We start from the raw sequence: 22,749 nt of genomic DNA on the forward strand, positions 1-22,749 counted from the left end.
GGCGTGACGCTGGCCTGGACCTGGACAGTGGGCCTGGACAGGGGCAGTGGACATGAGAGCAGGTGGCTGCAGGATGCGCGCTGGAGGGGGCGGGGGCGATGGTCTCTACTAGGTGTGCAGACAGCAGGAAAGGAAGGGAAAGGCAGGCAGGTGGAGACTAAGACAACACCCGACACCTGCGTGCGGCCCTCAGACCGTGATGGGTCTGCTGTGCACACCTGTGCACTGACTCCCCCGCCGAGTCTTTACTGAGCACCTAGTGAGTGCCAGGCTCTGTGTGGGGCACCAAGGACACAGCAGTGGCCAGTCGCACCCTTCTCTTGGGTCAGCTGGCAAGGGAGACGGACTTGGAGCCTCATGAGGGAACATGTTGGGAAAAAGCCACAATGACAGGTCTGCCACTCACAACACCCAGTGCTCAGCCATGGGATCCGCAGTTGGCCTCCATCAAACCTGAGACCCACCAGAGTCACCTGGAAGCCTTACCACAGACAGGCTGCCGGGCCCCACGCCCGAGGCCCTGGCTCGGCAGCCCTGGAGTGGCCCCGAGAGCTTGCACTTCTCACCGGCTCCCCGCGGGCCCCACAGCTGCTGGGCCGTGGAGCGCACTTCGGGAAGCTCCTGTTTAGAGTTGGTTCAGGGCGAAGCAGTAGGTTGGACCATGTGAAATGGCCCATATTTGACTGTTTTTTACCTAACAGAAACACTTCAGCATGCATATCCTAAACTGGAAGCAAAAGCTTGCTGATGGTGCTTTTTCAGAAGGAAACTAAGAGCAAAATGCACAAACCTCAAGTGTACCGCTGAATGGGCTTTGACGGTGAGCACCCGTTCGTGTAACCAAACCCTTAGCAAGATACAGAACATCTCACCGGGAAGTTCCCTCACATGAGGAAGTGGCTGGTTTTGACAGCTGATCAAGGGGAGTTTCTCTGAGGAGGTGACATCTGAGCAGAGACCTCAGGAGGGTGAGGGAGCAGCTGGGAGGGGCCCTGAGGTGGGCGAGAGCCTGGGCCGTGCAAGGAGATGAGGCCGGCAAGGACAGACAGACACTCTGCTCGGCTCTGACCCACAGACGCTGGACCCACCCACCACAGAACATACCCGGCCTCACATTCGGACCTAAGTAACTACACACTCATTATGCGGGTGCATCTGGCACCCCGATTCCCACGAGGCTGACGAGGAGCCGGGCTGCTTGTGCAGAGGGCGCGCTCTGTGCTCAGCTCAGCCCACTTCTCGTGAGCATTCGCCACCCACTTCTGTTACCAGTTCAACAGATGTCTTTTCTTAAAACACTACGCTATGAAATACTCAGAGTTTTTAGCTTCTTGCCTTGTTTCCTTCAAACACGCTACAAGGCCACACATTCAGCATATAGATGGTCCCCATATGACTTCTGCAACCCTGGCAGGTGGGCAGAGGGCTCCCTAGAATTCCCCCCCTTTTCCCACATGGGTGGCCCAGAGTGCTTTGCCTAAGTCCCGGAGCCTGTAAGTTCTGCTCAGAGGACTGGAAGCCACCGTTTCAGGGTCCTTCTGGCCTCCCTAGAAGAGTTTCCACCTTAAAACTCCCAATTTCTGCCTGAGACGCCATCAACGTTCACCTGGTAGCTGTTATCCTTACAGGCTTCCCGACAGGACCCGAGAGCCCTGAAAATACCACTCTGGGGTCAAATGGAATGTGTAGGTCACCAAGCAGGGAAGGGGCTTTCTGGAGCTTGTTACCCCGCAGGTCACTCTGCGAAAAATTGCTGCCTGCCAGCCTCTCTGCTCTTTGTCCCTTAGCCCAAAGGCAAAGATGACACCCTCAGAACGACGGGACACCCGAGCTGGTCCACACACTGCCTCTTGCCCTCTGATGTGAGACTACGTAAAATGATCTTATTATTCCCCATCCTGTGCTCTCATCTTTCCCCACACAGCACCGTTTTGTACTTGTAGCCCATTTCTCAATTGACCAAAATTATACAGGGCAAGGAGCTACAAAAATATATTACTAAGCCGATCACCACTCCATTCTACTAAGTAACTGATTTTTTTTTTTTAGTTTTAGTTCTGACTCAATTCAGATGGCTTGTACCCTTGAATCACTTATTATGATCTAATTAGCTGGTAAATAAGTTATATTTTAGTTTATGGGTTTAAGCAAAGCCTTGATCGTATTTCTGGGTGGGAGGGACCATAAAAAGAGGCGGATATTTATGGTGGGGCACGTGGACTCTCATAAGAAAGGACTTTCTGCAGTTAATGTCTAGTTTATTGTCTCCTCATGTTTTTTTTTTAAGTACCATAAACTGTTTAAACAGTGATCTTAGGAAATTCCTAGAAGATCTAAACACTGTATTTCACAGTAAGCTAGACGTAAATGAAGGCATTCTGTGAGGTCAGACAGCAAAGGGTCAAAGGCAGGATGCATGTAGGAAAAGTGTCTCTGAAAATAAATTATAAAAAGAAAAGACTGTTTAGCCCTGATTATCATTATATATACACACGTCAGTCTGACCCCAGCATTGTAAAAAAATGCCTAGGAACTGTCTCCAAAGCATTAATAACTCCATCAATCTCTCCAAATGAGCCCTGCTGTGAGGGAGGTAGGGGCAGAGGGGGACGAACAGGAAAAAAGAGAGCATTTTTTGGAAACAGCAAGACTTGATCAAACTCAGATCCCAAATAATCGTAACAAAGGGGAGGAGGGGTTGGCACCACCACAAATCTTAGGATCTGACAGATTTCAAATGATAAAGATTGTTTTTTCCTCCCAAAATAATAAAAAGAAGAAAATGAACAACTTAAAGACCTTTTTTTAACACCATGTCCCTGGAGCAGGATGGGGCGGGGGCATAGGGGATACTGGGCTTCTCCGGATGGCTCAGCCACAAAGGCACGTAAGTCCCCACCCCAAGCCTCTTACACATGCATTTGTCATACACAGATGGCCAGAGCTTTTATAGGCCCTCAGGTCTACCCCTGGGCCACCAAGAACATGAGGAGGAGGGGAACAGGGCTGTGATGTCGCAGATCCTGCACAGAGACATTTCCCCTACCCTCCTCCAAGGGAAGCAGCAGCAGCGTTGGAGGGCACAGGGAAGGGGCTTCTGGGATGTGGGAAAGCCCTTCTGAGGATGTTCACTAAATAAAAATCCATCAAGGTGTATGTACCCAGATCATTTGTGCACTTTCCTACACGTGTGTTACAGTTCAATAAAAAGTTCACAGGAAATAGAGCAACAGAAATGCAGAAATGCACCCTTTGGCTTTGGCGGGGGGCGGGGAGGACAGATGACGCATGGTGAAGCGATAGGAACTGCCCTGATGTTTGGAAAGGAAACTGCAAAGAGATAGAGCCGGAGAGCACTGCTTCCACCCAGAAGTAATCTAGGCGCTCCCATTATTTGTTGTCTGAGCCTTGGAGACTAATGAAAAGCAGAAACCAGCCTTGAGCATTTTGAGTCGCCCTCCCAGGGCCAAGAGGAGAGTCAGCGTCTGCGCCGTGTGTGCTGGGTGGCATGGCAGAAGGTGGCTTCCTTCCCCACTCCTCACGCTGCCATCTATGTGCACTCCAGGGCGCGGGCTGAGCCTGTAGGGGAAGGGGCTTACCTCTAATCCCTGTTCTGTGTTCACATCGGGTATCATTTGTCCCCTGAGGAAAAACTAGACGGTACCACAACCGCCTGCTGAGACTGGCAGATTCCCAGCCAAGGTCAGCCTGCCAGCCCAGCCCAAGGACCTGGGTCTTGCCAGAGCTGGTTGCTGGGTCCATGGGTCCGAAAATGCCATTTTTCACTGAGACACTGGACCTCCTGTCGCAGCTTTCATATTCTCCATCTGTTCTTTCCTTGGAAATCAGCACCAGATGTCATTTTTCAAAAGGCCACCTCAACTTTTCCTCCTCAAACCAGCCTTAGAATCCAGTATTATGCTCCTTTTGGATGCAGGGGTCATGCCCACGCCCCCAAGTACCACCTGAGTCCTCAAAATGTGTTTGAATAAAACATATCTTCCTGTTTTCATTTTTAAGATAAATATTTGCCTCCAAGAAAGCTTTGAGAGGTAGATTTAGGACATGAAAGAAAAAGTAAATGGGGAAGAGGCCTCCACATTGTAACTATGATTAGGTCACCACTCCCTGTACCTTGTCGTCACCATTTCTAAGGGTGATTTCACAGCATGTTGCCTCAGACCTCGATCCGCCACTTAGAATCAGCCGCCACGAAGAGATAGCAACTGATTTGGTTCCTAATTATTTTAACATCGACACTCTGGCCTGTGTTATCCAAACACACTTTCAGATACTATTCCATTGACAGAGCTTCTCCAAGCACTCACGGGGAAAAGGGTGGAAGATTTGGTCTCTGTCTGCTGGTGGCTTTCATCAAAAAAGACACATATACCTAAAGTAAGTTACAAATATGAGGTAACCACACAATGCTAAGTGTCTAATGACACAAAAGATGCTAGGCTTGTTCCAGACAGGACTCTCACCAATGACAGGCTTCATGTCCTCTCCAGTGAGGACAAAGCAAGGTGGGAACAGAAAAGACTTAGGACGAGTCTTATTGAGCCAGACCACCTGTGCATAAAAAGGCACAGGGACAACTCAAGGGCAAAAACAAACAATCGAATTTGACAATAGGCAAAGGAATTGAACAGACATTCCTCCAAAGAAGATATACAAATGGCGAATAAGCACATGGGAAGATACTCAACATCACTAGTCAGTGGGGAAATGGAAATCAAAGCTCTGAGATACCACCTCACACCCACTAGCACAGCCAGTTTAAAAAAGAGAGAGAGAGAGAGAGAGAGAACAAGTGTTGGTGGTGTGAAGAAATTGAAACCCTCCTTGTGCAGAATGTAAAATGATAGAACCACTGTGGGAAGCAGTATGGTGGCTCCTCAAAGAATTAAAAATAGAAATCATATAATCCAGCAATTCCCTTCACATATGGGTCCAAAAGAATTGAAAAGCAGAATACTGAAGAGATATTTGCACACCTATGTTCACAGCAGCATTAGACACAATAACTAAGAGGTAAAAGAAACCCAAAGATCCATCAATGGATGAGTAGATAAAGAAAATGTGGTGCATAAACTTCCAGTCAAGATGGCGTAGGCAGATATGGCTCGCCTCTTTGCACAACCACATCAAAATTATAACTAAAATATAGAACCATCATTCAGAACTGTCAGAAATTGAGTTGAATGGAAGGCTGACAACTACAGAATTAAAGAAACCACATCCATCCAGACTGGTAGGAAGAGCGCAGATGTGGAACAGCCTGGTCTCACACTCACGTGTGGTGGACAAAAATTTGGGAGGGGTATCTCAGGAGTGAGGAGTCCCAGCCCTGTTATCAGGTCCACCAGCCCAGCGTTCCAGTGCCAGGAAAAGAAATCCCCACAACTTCTGGCTGCAAAGGCCAGTGGGGATTGAGTTGGTAAAAGGAACTTCTGGAGCCCCAAGCAGTTCCTCTTAAAGAACCCACACACAGAGACTCACCTGCTCAGACTCACTGCCTCTGAGCTCCAGCACCAGGGTAGCCACTTGAAAGGCACCAGTGGCGTTCAGGGAGGAACTGAAGTGTCTGCCACCAAGGCGAGCAGAGGCCATGTCCCTTTTCTAAACCCTCCTTTCCACACTGCTGGCAAGCCAGTGGCATATCTGAGACTCCATCAACCTGGCTAACACTGTTTGACTCTCTGTGGAGATCCCCAGAGACTACGCCCCACCCAACTTACAGGCCCACCCAAGCTGCTTTTCCATGTGAATGGCTGGTGTTGGCGCTTGCTCCACCACCTCCTAAATTCTCTCAAACAAGCACCAGCTGGCCTCAGTGAAGTCCAGGGCCTGCACTAGCAGCAGCCAGCTTAGATTCACAGCTTGGCTTCACCTGGGAATCTCTAAGCCCAGAACAAGTAGCAGCCATCTCTTATTGCTTTATAGCTCAGGCAAGGTGGCCCCAGGCAAAACACAGGTGGGGGTTGAAACTGGCCTGCACCACCTGGGAAACCCCAGGGCCAGCATACCAATGGACAGCTACAGACCACATTGGAGCACCACCACCCTTCTCTGACATAGCTGATCCTCCATGGATGACAGAGGTTCGTTGTCAATGGTCACAGCCAGTCCTTACAACTGACTGACCTGTGTAAATCCCTCCTACTGACCTGCCAACAGCAATCAAGGCTCAACTACAAGAGGAGGGTGTACTCAGTCCACACGCAGGGCGCACCTCAAATACACAAAGGGTGCACGTTGAGTACTCAGCTTGGGTGCTAGGGGTGGCTGTGCCACCTGGATCCTACAGGACACCTACTACATTAAGCCACACTATGAAGACACGGAGTCAAAGCAGCTCTACCTAATACATAGGAGCAAACACAGGGAGGCTGCCAAAACAAGGAGACAAAGAAACATGGCCCAAATGAAAGAACAGATCAGAACTCCAGAAAAGAGCTAAAGGAAATGGAGATAAGCACTCTCTCAGACGCAGAGTTCAAAACACTGGTTATAAGGATGCTCAAGGAACTCTGTGAGGACTTCAGCAGCATAAAAAAGATCCAGCCAGAAACAAAGGATACATTAATTGAAATAAAGGACAATTTACAGGGAAACAACAGGAGAGTGGATGAAGCCAAGAATCAAATCAATGATTTGGAACATAACAAAGCAAAGAAACAAAAACAAAAACAAAAAACACCACCAATCAGAACAAGAAGAAGAAAAAAGAATTCCAAAAAACGAGGACAGTATAAGCAGCCTCTGGGACAACTTCAAGAGGTTCTACATTCACATCATAGGGGTACCAGAAGGAGAAGAGAAAGAGCAAGAAATTGGAAATCTTTTTGAAAAAGCAGAGAAAACTTTCCTAATTTGGTGAAGGAGATAGACATGCAAGTCCAGGAAGCACAGAGAGTGCCAGAGATGGATGCAAAGAAGCCCACTCTAAGACACATCATAATTAAAATGCCAAAGGTTAAAGATAAAGAGAAAATCTTAAAAACAGCAAGAGAAAAGCAGAGAGTTGCCTACAGGGCAGTTCCCATAAGACCATCAGCTGATTTCTCGAAAGAAACTTTCTGGGCTAGAAGAGATTGGCAATAAATAGTCAAAGTTATGAAAAGCAGGGACCTACAACCTAGATTACTCTATCCAGTAAAGCTATCATTTAGAATTGAAGGGCAGATAAAGTGCTTCCCAGACAAGGTAAAGCTAAAGGAGTTCATCATCACCAAGCCATTATTACAGGAAATATTAAAGGGACTTCTTTAAGAAAAAGAAGAGCAAAACCATGAACATTAAAAAGGCAACACATTCACAACTATCAGCAGACTCTCAAAAAAAAGAAAACAAACTAAGCAAACAACCAGAAGAGGAACAGAATAATTGATAAGGAGACTATTCAGAGGGTTATCATCGGGGAAGAAAAGGGGAGAAAATGAGGAAACGGTACAGGGAATAAGAAACATAATTGGTAGGAACAAAATAGGCAGGGGGAGGTTAAGAAGAGCATAGAAAATGGAGAAGCCAAAGAACGTACATGCATGACCCATGAACATGAACTAAGGGGGAGCATTGCTGGAGGGAAGTGGGGTTCTGGGCAGAGAGGGGCAAAGGGGGAAAAGTTGGGGCAACTGTAATAGCATAATCAATAAAATACACTTTTAAAAAAAGAAGTACAAAGAGGTAGTTACAAAACAGTCATGGGGATGTAAAGTACAGTATAGGAAATGGAGCAACCAAAGAACTTCTACGCATGACCCATGGACAGGAACAACGGTGCGGGGACTGGCGGAGGGAGTGAGGGGTGCGGGGTGGAGGGGGCCAAGGGGGAAAAACAGGACAACTGGAGTAGCATAATAAAATATAATTTAAAAATAAATAAAATCTTCAAAAATAAGGTTTAAAAAAAAGAAAGAAAATGTGATGTATACATACAGTGAACTATTAATTCAGCCCTAAAAATGAAGGAAACCCTGCCATATGCTACAATACGGATGAACCTTGAGGACATTACACTAGCTGAAATAAGCCAGTCACAGAGAGATAACTACTGTAGGGTCCCATCGTCAGTTACCTAAAAGAGTCAAACTCTTACAACCAGCAAAAAGACTGGAGGTCGCCAGGGCCTGGGAGAGCAGGAAAGAGGCAGCCATTTGACAGCTACAGAGTTGCAGCTTTAGAAGATGACAAAGTTCGAGAGCTCTTTCGGACAATGTGCGTATAGGTGACCCTAATGTACTGTACACTTACAAATGGATAAGACTGTAAATTTTACGTTGTGCTTTTGACCAAAGAGGAAAAAAAAAAGAAAGCCACAAGGAAAGCGGCTGCTGTGGGAGGTTCGCCGCAGTCGCCAGACCCCGCATGCAGCGGTTTACTGAACGGGCGGTGCGGCGATTGTGAAAACAGGAGAAAAACAGCCCCGCGCGCGATGGGTTGGGACAGGATTCTCATAGCACAGGCGGGCGCAGAGGCCCAGCTCAGCCTTCGCAGCTTCCTCTGCTGAATCGTCCCCGCGATCCTCGCGGCCGCTCCCGTCCCTGGAGATGGCCCCTTCCTGATACTGACTTGCAGTAATGCAGACCCCCCTGGAAACCAGTGCTCAGCCCCACGGCTGGAGGTCACCCCTGCACGGGGAGAGGAAGTACTGTCCCAGGGGCAACCTCTGGCTGTGGGCGCGAGGCTCTCCAGGGCACCGTGGGCTGTGTGCCATCAGACCGCCATCTTCTTTGTCCCGAATCTCAACCTCGGGCCGCCCTGGCGTCAGACGGATCGGCTTCTTCCCTCCTTTCCAGAGGAAGGCGACAAGTTTTCTAGCCTTCCTGGGGCCAAGTTGTCCAGCCAGGGTCAGGCCACTGCAGCTGGAGGAATGCAGAGGCTGGGAGAGGGTCCAGGGCAGCTCGCGACAGTGATTAAAGGACTAGAAACGAAGACAAACAGCGGGGTTGGGGGCCCTCCGCAGGACCCACAGTGCTTTCCAGCAGGGAGGCCTCAGGACCCCGGAGACAGCATCCAGCTGCCGTGTCCCTCCCGGTGAGGGGCCAAGAAGGGGAGATGAGTCACTTGTGCTGAGAAGGCAGGCAGAGCTCTGATGACTGGCCTCCCATGGAGAAGCTGAACACAAAAGGGGGCTCCTCCAAGTGAGGACAGAGACATGTCGCCTAGGTCCTTAAGAAGAACATCTGTCCCCTGGGATAAAATGTATGCAAAACACACAGCTTTATGGCATGTGGCCCAAATGGAGTCCTCAATAAATGGCAGCTAGTATTATTTTCCCCTCTTGATCTTTCATAAGAAAAACCGTCACCCAAGAAAAGCCAATGGCGAGAAAAAGCCTACTGTTTACCTCAGTGGGGAGGGGCACCAGGGAACATTGTGGGGTGTTAGCAGCGGGGATACACGCGTATGTGGATACACAAAGACCCACCAAGCTGTTCACTTGAAGTTGTGCATGTTAAGTGCTTTGGTGTTCTACATCAAGAGAGAAAAATATAAGAAAAAGTAAAAAAAGGGAAGAAACCACCAAGGCAGTTAGCAATTCCTTTTTTTGTTGCTGGGTTCAATAAAACTTTGTGCAGCACCGGAAATATTCTGTGTGTCACCTATTACAGTAGCCAGCATGCCACAGGCAGGCATCGATCACTCGAAATGTGGCTAGTGTGCCTACAGAACTGAATTTTTAATTCTGATCAATTTAAACTTGAACAGCCACACGTGGCTGGAGGCTACGTTACTGGACGGCACAGCTTCAGGATATCGCGTCTCAGCGGCAAAGACTTCCTCTGTGCATCTCAAAATACCTAATGGAACAGAAGACCCCACGTGTGTTTTGGGAACCACATAAATGACTATTTAAAAATAACATGTATTCCATAAAACATAGTATCATACAGGTTTAAAGAGGAATGAACTGCTGACACACATAATATGGGTCCATCTCAAAAGTATTATTTTGAGTGGAAGGAGCCTTACACAAAAGCACACACTGTGGGATTCCATTTATATAAAGTTCCAGAAAAAGCAAAAATAGCCCATGGTACCACAGTTCGTAACAGTGGTTGCCTCAGGGCGGGAAGAATTGACTAGAAAGGAACAGAAGGGAACTTTCTGGAGCGACAGAAACAGGCTGTGTCTTGATTGGGGGCGGGGGGGGGGGATGTTACACAGGTGCATACAATTGTCCAAAGCCAAACTGTAATCTTAAGATCTGTGCACTTTATGTAAATTATGTTTCAACTTAAAAAGATGAGCACAAATATTTATGTCATGAACAAGATTTACAAAGTGCTTTTCCCCATATGTTTTATGTATCGTGTTTTAACAGCCACATCTCTGCACCCTGGGACAGACACGATTAACATTGGACAGATGGACATAAAAAGGTTAGTTATTTGTCCAAACAGTAGTCCAGAAGGGGCACCCTCAAAGCCATGCCCTTGTCACCATGCCATCCAGCTTTCCTAAGAGAGCAAAGTCACCCTTTCTCCAGGTGCCACCTCCTCCCCGCAGCACCCCCAGGAGGTCTTACCAGAACCCGGCCATCGGCCTTGGGCTGCCGGGCCAGGCTCACCCCCATCCACTCATCATCCCGGTCTTCCCGGCAGGTCTTTCCGCAGGACATTCCCCGAGTCTTCCCTGGAGGGAAAATAGAGGAACACCAGTCACAAATTAAGGAATAAGGATGTTCTGACTGCTTTTCAAAGGGTGGTCTACAGCCCACGTTGTTTAGAACCAGCTCCGGAGGAAACAAAGTCTACAGTCAACTCTGTCCTGTCTAATTGAGCCAATATTTTTTCCTAGCAAGACTTTCTTGATGAAGGAAGCCGTGCACTGGTTTATGTTTTGAAGCAAGCTCCTTTGTTTGTTATGCATCAGCAATAAACAGTTCGGCCACCGGGCATTTAGAAGAGCGCTTGAGAACACCATGGACGCCTCTCCTTTTCTGCTAAGGGAAATCACGACAACAGTTCACTTAAAAATAATAATAATTAGACGCTCTTGATGGAAAAGGACTTTGGAGAAAGTGAGGAGTTGAAGTGATTGTGATAAAATAACTCCTACTTACTGGATACCTACTACGTGCCCGGCACAATTCTGTATATTCACCTCTACCTCACTTAATCTTCTCAAGGGACTGCTGTGAGGCAGGTACCTTAGTCCTGATTTTAAAGGAGGAGACTGAGGACAAAGAGGCTATGGCACATTCCCAGGAAGTCCCAACGAGGAACTGGCAGAGCTGGGCTCTGAACCCAGGTAGACCCATCTGATTCCAAAGATGACGTATTTTCCATGGGATCAAAGTGAGCTTTTTAAAACATCCATTGATCATATCTTTCCCTACTGAAAATACAAAGCCTAAAATTGATCTCAGTGGCTCCCCCTTCATAGACGGACTGAAATCCTCACACCTTATGCCAGCCCACGGGTCCCTGCGCAGCCAGCTCCCCCCGCCGGCCTTGCCGTGCTCCTCTGCCTCCGCTCCACCCTGCGCACCACCACAGCCAGTCCGCCCTCGCTCCGCACCTGAACATGGCACATGCGCTCCTCCGCTTGGAGGCTCTGCCTTCCTACCTGCCAGCTAACTACTGTGATCTTTCCGATCACACGTAGATCAAATATCCCCTTTCTCCCTGGTCTTCTTGCTCCTGATAATTTGTTTTTTTAATGTCTCTTTTGCCTACTGATTTGTAAGGAGGGCAAGATCTTTGTTTTATTCACCCGGATATTCTGGTGCTGAGTAAATAATAAGTACTCACTGCATGATGGATGGATAGGTAGGAAGGGAGGGAGGAAGGCGGGCTGGGCCACCCTGGGGAACAAGAGGAAAGTATGAGGGTCTGGAGCCCATGTCCACTTCGGCAGGGATGTCCACCCACCTCGAGCCATGTCCAGTTCGGTGCATCTCCGGTCAGGGTTGGTGTGGACGCGGCACTTAAACACAGCCCCAGGGGACTTCACTGACGTGCTATACTTGGAATCTGCCTTTGGTGCGCCCACAAGGACCCTGTGCAGCAAGGAGAAAAGGCATCTGTCACAAGCTAGTACAGGAAAGGGGAGGCTGAGGGTCCATTTCTCACCCAGCCACGGGCTGGCTGTCGGAGGCCCGGCACGATCCTGCGCTGGGGGTCGGGGGAGGGCCTCCGACAATGAACCCGTTAGATTTTCTCCAGATTTACGTAGAGCTTCGGTTTGTTGGAAACACATACACCCAACCAACACTGCTTATCCAGAATCTACAAGGAACTCCTACAAATTGATAAGGAAAATACAGGTATCCAATATCATGGGCCAAAGGCTTCGATAGGTAGTCAGTGAAAGACCATAACCCAATGGCCAATAAACATATGAAAAGGTGCTCAACTATATTAGTTGTCAGAGAAACACAAATGAGATACCACTTCACACCTACCAGAAGGCTAAAACCAAAAAGACTGAAAATGCCGCATGCTGGCAAGGGTCTGGAGCAACGCGAACCCTCACACACAGCCAGTAGGAGCATAAACCATTACAACCACATTGGTGAACAATTCAACAGTTTCTAACAAAATGGAACATGTGTTCACCCTATGACCCAGTCATTCCATTTCTAGGAACACACCCAACAGAAATACCTACACATGCCTACCAGGTGAGAAGTACAAAAATGTTCACAGCTGGATATGCAATGGCCAAAAATGAAGAAACCCAAAGGTCCATCAATGCTAGAAATGGATAAGTAAATCATGGTCTAGAAATATGATAGAATTCTATACAGCGATGAAAATCAGTGAGCACCGTTCAACCGCAACCACATGGATGAATCCCATAAACACAACACTGAGCAAAAGACATCAGGGACAATAGTGTACTCAACTGCCTGATTCCATTTATCTGAAGTTCAAAGCAGCCAAAGTTTAACTGTGGGTTACTTCAGGGAGGGCCTGGGGGGGTTTGTCATTAGGGAGACAGGGCTTTCTGTGTACTTATTGGATTCTTTTCAACCTGAACAGTGCCCACACAAATTTGTGATAATTCATCAGATTATTATTCATTGATATGGGCACTCTCCTAGATGCACTGGGCTTAAAAAATAATGAAATGAATAAATAGGAAATTCAGATTTCTCTTCTGTGGCCTTCTCTTCCTCCCCACCACGCATAGCATGCACATTTAAGGGGACACAGGAAAGACAGAGCAGTAGTGGAGAATTATAAATGCATCCTGTAGCCCGACACAAACCAGAGATGAAATCGTTCACATACAAACTGAGCAAGAATGAAGCTCTATGTCCTTCATCTTGAACTGGAAAGCCGCCTTGGGGATGGGCCGTCCCCAGCAGGGCCCTTCCCTTCTGGAAGAACAGACAAGGCATGCCAAGAAGAAAGAAAAGACACATTTGGGCACTGAACACGGGGGGACCAGCAGAGACTTCCCCTCCAGATGTTACAAAAACAATTCTGACCTACACTGTTATGCATTGTTTCCGGAAAGCAGTCAACCGAAGAGCTGCAGCAGAGAATACTAAACAGCGCCAATCAGGCACGGTTTGTGCTGAGCTACAAGCCATTTGGAAAAGAACTTGTACAACGAGACTTTAAACAAAACCCATACTGATGTTCAAAGCGTAGAAAATTCTAAGCCGCTGCTCAGTGAGAACATGAGCCACTCCGAATCCCTCGCAGTCCACAAAAGGGGTGCAGTTCCCCTCGAAAGGAATTACGCACGTTATGAAACTGATCGTCTCCACTTGCCTGGAGAAAGAAAGCATTATCCATTAGGTGTCTCTCAAAAAGCTGTCTAGTAGAGATCAGAATGACCCCAGACAGCCCCCCTGGGGATGTGGAATGTGGAATGTGGACCCCTCAAGTTGTCCTGAAAGCCACCTTCAGCTCGAGATGCTGGACACTCACCTTTCACCCCTACCCTGGCCTTGGAATCACGCTGCCCCCCCCCCCCGCCCCCACCCCCCCCCCCAGCCAACACTCTGGAGGAGGAACCAAAGTCAGAGACCCTCAGACAGGCCTTCCGCAAAGGCTGGTGGCTATCACAAAGGACACCCCCGCTACTATGATTCAGACATATGTTACCAGGTTCACAGGAAGGTACGTGGGTCCCATCGTAATTGCCAAAGTCCCAATCCCATGACACCCAGAAGGTGAAGGATCCCTGAGGATACAAGGAACCAGGGCTTCCCGGAGCATTTCCTTCAGGATCAGCCTTGCAGATTCTATATTTGATTCTGTGAGGAATCAAGTCACACCCTCCTGGGGCATGAGAGGAGGCGGGCCCCCGATGGCGGGGCACCCGAGCTGCCCCACAGCCCCCCAGTAACACGTTGGGGAGCTGGCCCTCCAGCCTCACCACGGTGGGCCACAGCGACAGAGTCTCCAAGCCGAAGCAGGGCTGGAACCCACAGCCTTTAGAAATCACCTCAAGCGCTTTCCCAAACAGACCAGACAGCCTCTGTTTCCCGCACAAGGGCAGTCTGGCCGGCCTTTGGCTGCTCTAACCCAAATGCAAGATGATACACCAAATGCAACAGCAGGGACGCAAAAGCCACGTTTAGGGATCAATTCTCCACCCCCCTCCCCCCCCCCCTTGCTTCTGGGGCTGAGCTTTAGAGCAACCAGGGCAAGCCAAGGGTTGCTCTCTATAAGGCCAGTTATGTTTTCACAGGTGAGAAGAATTAGCAATTGGACATATTTAACCAGCTGAAACTCCCACGTCTTTCCACGTGTCAGCCTGTCAGAGTTGGGCAACATGCAATGCCTCCTCCACTCAAAAACCCCGGTGGAACGGGGCTGGGTCTAAAAATTCCTACCAACTCCAAACATACATTAGCCCACCAACGAAATGCCACTTGCAATTCATTTTGTAGGAATGACACAAGTTAAACAAAGGGGAGACTTAATCTCGTACAACAGCACACTGTTTGTTTCTCAATCGCATCTCCCGAAATGGCATTGGAACCCTGGACATTTCAGACAGTGCCTCTGCTCCAAGTTTAAAGACCCAGAGTCACAGGTTTTCCAAGCAAGAAGGGGCCCTGGATCCGGGCACTGCTTCTCTCAGCCTAGAGCGGAGACTGAGAGGGACAAAATGTATGTAGAACTCAAAAGTGGAGAAAGGACCAGCTGAATTATTTTACCTTCCAAGCCCTATGGTTCTAACAACAATGGCTGATCAAGCAGTGATAACAACCCTTTAGTTCAAACCTGTAACCGGCTGGGCAGATGAGAAAGTTTTTCCCAAATCCTGTGTAGTGGGAAATGAAACAAGAGATCAGGGGGGCGCGTGCAAGCGCACATGTGCGCTCCGCTCACAGGGGTGGCACGGTGGAGGATGAGCTTGTATCTCTGTGTTTACAGAACACTGTGGCTTCTTCCTCCACTGCCTGGCGCTGCTCTTTACCTAGGCCGCCGGCCAGCAAGTCTGCGGCTGCGGGCCAGCCGATGAGCTTGTCTTTTCTGAAGTGAGTTCAGCTGGCTACTCGCCAGGCTGATCCCAAGAGTTAGAGAGAGCACAATGGCCCAGGGTTTAGGACAAGCCACTGAAAAGATGCCATCTGCTTTTTCTCATTATTCCGAGTTATAGAGAGACATCCCGGACACTTCCAACATCCCCCACAACCTTCCCTGGCGCTCCTGACAAGACAATAAGACGTTTCTTTTTTCCGTACAGTTACTGTATAAAAGGGCCTGAGAGTCCCGCACCCCCACCAGGCACCCCTCAGCAAGTCAGCAGGCTGATTCTGACTCTTGCTCACTACTGCAAGTGTGGTCCTCAGACCAGCAGCGTGGAGAACACCTGGGAGCTTGACAGAATGCAGAATCTCAGGCCGCATCCCCAGCCCACTAAACCAGTATGTGCCTTTTAACAAGCTCTTAGGTGATTCACAGTCTAAGAAGTGCTATGTTACCACCCACATGGATGACAAAAAATCATGTTCATTTGGAGCTGGTATGAACAGATGACCCTTGAAAAGCAAGGCTTTCCTCCCATGACACGCTCTGTTAAAGACACATTCAAACTCCAGAGATACTTCAGAGTCCTCTCCTTAACTCAGAATTTAGACTTCTAATTACAAGGACAGACAACACGTATCGGGCACTTGGAGTGTGCAAGTGTTGGGCGAGGCTCCTTACGGCAGAATCGCATTGAATCTTCACAGCAACCCTACGGGACGCCCTAACACTCTCCTATTTTACAGGTGAGGAAGCAGGCAGCCAGAGCAGGTCCCGGAACTTGCCCGAGCCCTCAAATCGTGGTAAGATGCCAAGATGTAGCTCGTACCTCAGCAGTCGCGTGCAGCGCCCACTCCGGGATTCTGCCGCTCCCACACCAGCCAGGAGGAGGAAAGGGGAGCCAACAGGTATCAAGCACCCCCATATGGTAGCAGCTGCTCACACATGTGACCTGCCTGAAAAAGCCCAGGTGAGGTTCCGCAGGTGTCTCCCAGGTTGGAACTTGGATGTGGATGCCCCTTCGTGCCAAAGGACAGACTGGGCTTTGGAACACAAAGGTGGTTTCCTCCTCCCCATCAGGCTGAACGTTGATAGACGTTCTTGCATTTCTAAATCGTTTACATGGCTGGTGTGGTGTTGCCCAGAGATTTCACCCCTCTTAATGAGCAGTTCACACACTTAATTAAATATGTGGGCCCATCTGTTCGTCTGCCAGCACCAGTTATTCTAACTAGTTGTCTGATTTCTTGCTCAGGGCAATCCCAGCAGGCAGCTTCTCATGTGCGTTTCACTCAGAGATGGTGGGTCACTCCGCTGATAAGTGGCAGAGCTGGACTTGAGCCCGGGGTGTCGGCGTCCAACAGCACAGTGTTTCCAGTCCCCCGAGACTCCCTCCTATCGTGGCAGTTTAGATGCCCTCCATTTTCCCAACACAGCCACTTCCGTGGCTGGCCTACGTGTGGTCCAGCCGGCTACAAAGGCTCCAGTCCAGCCGCGCGTCCTGCTCGGAGCCCACCCCTCACATCCTGAGGGTAAACTGCAGGGCAGGTCCCTGGAGAGCAGGTGGCAGAGGAGGGCTGGGCCACAGCTGCCCTCTGGGGCAGGCTCAGCACGGACAACGTTTCAGAGGCTCCCTCCCTCCCCACAAATGCCACGGCTGTGTTTCTGCGGGCGAAGTTACAGCCGCAGCCAGGACAGCAACTGGGGATTCAAAACCTTAAACCCATTAGGTTTGCTTTCATGCATTTGATCCCAAAGCCAAAGCTTCCCCAGGGTCCCACGTGGCAGCTACAGGAGTGGAATTCCGTCACTGTGTGCTCACCACACTGCACGGAAACCCCAGGAATCACTCCATAGCCCTTGATCAACCAAAAATAGCCAAGACTTGAGCAAAGGGAGAGCCACTTCGGACCAGACCAAACCATTCACTTGCAGAGGGAGGAGGCTGTAGGGCCAACACTTGCTAGCTGGAGGTGTGGAACCTGAAAAACCGCAGAGGCAACTCTCTTTACCTGTTGGGAACCTGAGACTCCAGGTGTTAAAGCACTTATTTTAAACTAGCAGTGCCACCCAAATGCTAAACTTCAAGGGCAAGTTATTCAAGGTGGTGAAGTGTAAAAAGCACAGGGGTAACTAACACAGGATTCGAATTCTGCCTCTACCACCGATAAGCTGTGTGACTTCAGACAAGTTTCTTAACCGCTCTGAGCCTCAGTTTTCTTCCTCTGTAAAACAGAGGGAAAATGCACCTCATAAGGGTTCTTGTAAAGTTTAAGAAAGATGATGTTTATAAAGCACCTGGCATGGCACTTGGTACAAAGTATTTAAAGAAACGTTAAAAGGCTGGGCAGTGGGGCAAAAACCTTGGCACCCAGCTCATCCCAGCGCGACGTCTTGGCAGCACGCCGGGAGCTCACAGATCCTTAGGACCTCAGTCCCTGTCTTGGCAGGCAGCACAGAAATTTATTCAGACCATCAGCTGAGATCGCAGAAATCCAGGAATGGCTAGGGCACTTCCGCCACTGGGAGACTACAAAGATTGCAAAAATTTCCCCACCTTTCCTGAACCCATGCCCTTTCCGATGTCACGTCGCAGCTCCTTCCATTAAGATGTGGAGTCTGTTTCCCCTCCTCCTGAATGTGCTGGCCCTGTCCCTTGCATTGGCCAACAGAACGTGACAGAAGGCACAGCCTAGGCTTCAAGAGACCAAGCATCGTCTGACTGCTCCCTTGGCACGCTGCCCAGCCACCACGTGCACACGCACAGGCTGCTGGAGGAGGACACACACATGGAGCACAGATGAGCCCCGCCCCCCTGAGGCCACCCTCAACCAGCCGACCGGCCCCAAAGCGGATGGTAGGTGCATAGAGAGCCCAGCAGAGCACATAAGAACCGCCCAGCTGAACCCAGTCTAATCCGCCAACCACAGAATCAGGAGCTAATACACGGTGATTGGTTTAAGCCACTGAGTGTTAGGGTAGTTTGTTCTGCAGCAATACTGCAGTCACAGAAAACAGATAGATCGTCAAGCTGGGGCATGCCACCCCTGAAGAGAACTAGACTGGCCCCTCCGTCGCCCACTCAGTGCTCCTGAGTCCAACGCAGTTTCCAACTCTGCAGCTCAGAACTGTGGCTACTACCTCCCTGATGGCCTTTCCTTCCCACAGAGGAATCTCACTGCAACCAGGACCACAGGGTCCGAGGGTCCTGACTGAGAAGGGGGGGTACTCGAAACAGCCCTGAAGAGTCTGCCAGCTCCTCTCCAGCTGTGTGACCTTGAGCCAAGTCCCCAGGCACTTCCTTATCTCTACAACAAAGGTACTAACAAATGCAGGGTCCCCCTCCCAGCACAGAGAGGCACAAAAGGAAATGGCAAAGTGTTTGGGGAGGGGGCCGTGCACCCAGGATGGCCTGGCTTCTGAGAATGGGGTGGGATATTTCATGTGGCAAGGCCAAGAGTAGAAAGTCCTGTCTGGGCACCTCTCCCAGAAGCAGCCTCCGGGCACGTTTTCTTCCCCCTTCAGAACCTGATACCTTGGACAGGGACTTAATGGGGTGGGTGAGGGGAGGGCAGCATGGCCCAACCTGAGAACCACCAGAGGAGCATTAAGGCAAACGCACCTGCAATCTACAGTTCTTGCTGGGTAGCCTTGGGCTTGGCTTCTGTGTTTCCATAGCAGCAGCCCCCACCGCATCAGGGTGACTGCGAGCCTGGCACCTCCGGCGCACAGGACGTACTCAGAAAAGGCTGGTGATAATTACTTCAATTCTTGGAACTCTCGGTTGGAGTAAATAGAGGGAGGGGGAGGGGTGCAATCCATCCCAGAAAGTGTTGACTCAACGAATGAAACAGGCGGCGTGCCTGTTTCAACTGGGAAAGAGCAGAGGCACAGGCCCCAGGCGGGGTCCCACCCAAGAGCGGCACAGCCCCATGGCCACCCCAGCAGGGCGCAAAGGGGCCTCAGATCTGGGCTCGGGGCCTGGGAGATGCCCTGAGGGGAGGCAGCTGGAGAAGGAAATGTGGCAAAGGACTGAGGATGTCTTTCCCCACCTGAGACCATCAGGTCAACAATTAAAAGAGTCAGACAAAGCTACAGACCTCTGGGAGAGCTGAGTAAAAGCCTTGACATCTTCCTGTTGGTTTCTGATAATTTTCTTCTCCAAGAAAAACAGGTCCATAATTTTACATTTATTTATTTATTTATTTGTGTGTGTACGCGCGCGCGCAAAAATGCTCACCACCACCCCACCTTAGGACTGCAGACCTACCTCCTAGACTTATCTGGAGCCTGGGAAGGGGACCAGGGCTCCTCATAACACGGTGGCCCATGATGTCTCGGAGAGAAAGGAAAGGCATGCAAAACGCTAGGATTTACAGTCCCACAGGTCTCCAAGTGAAGCAGCCATTGCAGGTCCTTTCTGGAAGCAGGCAGGATGCAAACAACACCCCAAAGTGCACATGTATGTAGACCCTGATCAAAATTCAGAGAGCACACATAATGAAGAGTGTATTATGCGAATGAAGAGTGTATTATGCGAGACTCTCTCATTCATTTCTGTATTGGGTATTGACATTAAGATTTTGATAAATGAATGACTGAATCAGCAAAGGCACTAAAAGCAAACTCTTTTAGCCTCTAAAGTAAGGATGAAGATGACCGTTAGGTCCAAAAGTCAGATCAGAGCAACACCACAAATAACTACTAGTATTAATCAAGGGTTGGCTATATGATACATGTTGTAGGCCAGGCTTTGCAGACATTATTTCATTTAACTCCCCAACAACATGATTAAGGAAGTTTTTTTTTAAATATTTTATTTATTTTTAGGGAGAGGGGAAGAGGGAGAGAGAGAGGGAGAGAAACATCGACTGGCTGCCTCCTATACTCACCCCAACCAGGGACCAAACCTGCAACCCAGGCATGTGCCCTGACCAGGAATCAAACTGGCGACCTTCCATTTTGTGGGACGATGCTCAACCCACTGAGCCACACCAGGCGGAGTGACGGAGAAACCTTATCGTTATTTTATAGAGGAGGAAGCGAGGCTCACACAGCGGGAGGAACGTGCCAAGATCACCCGGCTCCTGCAAGGGGGCGACGTCAGCGTTGACGCCGGAGCCCACCCTGTTGGCAGCCCCCCTATTATGGCACAGAGACCAGGGATTCGGCTGCTGCTGGGGAACAGAGCCACAGCGAAGGCAGAGCCAGGAAGAGCTGCACACCCCAGTCCGGACCATCCGCTCTCTCCGACCCTCGCAGTGGGGAAGAGGCGTCAAGCCCCCTGCCGCCCCGCCTTCCGTGTGTCCTACACGCTGCCGACTCTGCTCTCGGGTGTGTGCACATCTCAGTGTGTTGTCGCCAGATGGTCAGGACAGGGCTAGAGAGGCTGCGTGGGCTGGGGTAGAGGAAATCAGTTCCATGCTTTCTTGTGTTCAGATTTCGGGGATCATCCTCGCTCACACGTGGCTGGCCACTGCTGCAGGAAGTCTGACTTTGTGCGCGTGTCTTTAGTAATGTTACAAACCCAGGGGTGAATCCTAAAGGCTGGCCACCAAGGCTGCCTTCCCCGCCCACTCTCCAAACAGAGCTTCTTATATAAGTGGTGGGAGCTAGGAGACTCAACAGAGCAGCTGGAGGGATGGTGACAAAAGCAGCCCAGCGAGGTTAGGATGGATACATGGAATATTCCAGAATGCTCCGTCTTTCCAAGGACACATATGTCTGAACAGCAGACCGACCTGGCGTGAGAGCAGGCCCTACAAACGTCCCTGGCAGAATCACTAGATCCCTGTTCACTGAGTGATCATCAAGGATCTCTGGAAAGCAGGACCTCAGTACCTGCACACCAGCCAGTGGATCATGAATACTCATCCCCTGAAGGTGTCACGAGGAAGCTACCACCACTGTAATTTCAAAACATACCCAGCAGGGCAGGCAGGACAGAACCTCATGAGACAGAAGCCTGGGCGCCTTGGAGCCCCAAACCCAGGCTCCTCACTTCTTCAGAGGGAACATCACAGGCCCCAGCACTACAACTCTCTTGCTACATTACTTGGGCCTCTGTGCCTCAGTTTCCCCCTTTGTGAATGGGGCTAAAATGGCGGCCAACTGAAACAGCTGTAGGGAACATTAAATGAGCTTATATGCACAAAGCAGGTAACCAGAGCAATACTCTAAGGTGTGCTAAGCACTCAATAGGTGTGTTGCTTTGCTGCTGTTGCTACTGCTGTGATTTTAAACTCACAACAGACATCCTTTTTGTTCTCCCAAAACACAGAAATTGGGGACCAAGTGAACCCATGGTTTCAAAGGCTAGATTTTTTTTTCCCCTATCTTGGGTTCACTTTCGCTTTCAAAGGCTCCCTCTGGCAAGAAGGCAGGCCATGATAAGACACTTAATTCTGCCTGGGTTAGCTACCAGATCCACTCAGCTTAAGGCCAATTCACAGGGTCCTTGGGATGCGGTCTGGTCAAGAGCTCATCCAACTAACTCTGGGTGGTTCAAGGTTAAGGTGGAGTGTTCTTCCTCCTCCATCCCTCGCCTGCGACTTTCCTGAGATCAGCTGGCAGCACGAATGTTCTGGAGTCGGCTTCGGCGCCAATTCTAATGGCCCAGAATCCCAGTGCCCCATGTGCTGACACAGTGGGATGAGCAAAGGCAGACTGGTCCTCAGTGACTAGTGCAGGCAGAGGTCTCATACTTTCCCAACATGGCCACGCACTCGTGAGGGGCCCCAGGGAGGCCATGAAGGTGTGTCCCCTCATGACACTCAGCTGCAAGGAGGGGGCAGTCAGCCTCAGGCCTCCAGCTGCAGCCCCTGAGGGTGGCCGCGCAGTCAAGCTGAGGCCACCCTTCCCAGGCACCCACAGCTAATGACTGATTGTGATGGGGGGGGGGGGGGCGGGGAGTCCCTGTTGAGTTGGCTGAGACTCTAATGAGATCTGCATCGAAGTCGGAGGCTCTCCCCGCCCAGTGCAGTTTCCTTCCCTCGCTCACAGGCTGCACCCACCCCCCCCTTCACCACTGTTTCTCTGGCTCTCCTATCTCCGTCCTGGCATCTGTCTGCTCCCGGAGGACCCGAACCAGCATGAGCCGCAGTCACCGTGTGCTGACCACTGCGGCCGGGTGGGCATGGGCCCCACCTCTAACGCTGTGAGCCTCAGTTCTCGGAGGGCCAAACTGGAGCCACTCACCTGGTTGTCCATAAGAGTCAATTAAAGACTATTATGCCTGTGGAAGCACTTGACCTCTTGAAAACAGACGCCCAGCGAATACCATCTGATGGTATCATTAATG

At 50.0% G+C, this 22,749-nt stretch overlaps 1 protein-coding gene across 1 annotated transcript in view; it reads right to left on the reverse strand.

Annotated features, from left to right (window-relative positions):
* ITGA9 (integrin subunit alpha 9) overlaps positions 1–22,749 on the reverse strand; it is a 296,559-nt gene that overhangs the window by 268,236 nt on the left and 5,574 nt on the right. The window contains exons 2-3 of the mRNA XM_054595411.1: positions 11,883–12,010; positions 10,535–10,641 (exon numbers count right to left, since the gene is read on the reverse strand). Coding sequence (XP_054451386.1) covers positions 10,535–10,641; positions 11,883–12,010 — 235 coding nt within the window. The remainder of the gene's footprint in view (positions 1–10,534; positions 10,642–11,882; positions 12,011–22,749) is intronic.

This window comes from Pteronotus mesoamericanus, unplaced genomic scaffold, assembly GCF_021234165.1.
Source record: "Pteronotus mesoamericanus isolate MK-2021 breed Mesoamerican mustached bat unplaced genomic scaffold, CSHL_Meso_final scaffold_54, whole genome shotgun sequence".
Lineage (NCBI taxonomy): Eukaryota > Metazoa > Chordata > Mammalia > Chiroptera > Mormoopidae > Pteronotus > Pteronotus mesoamericanus.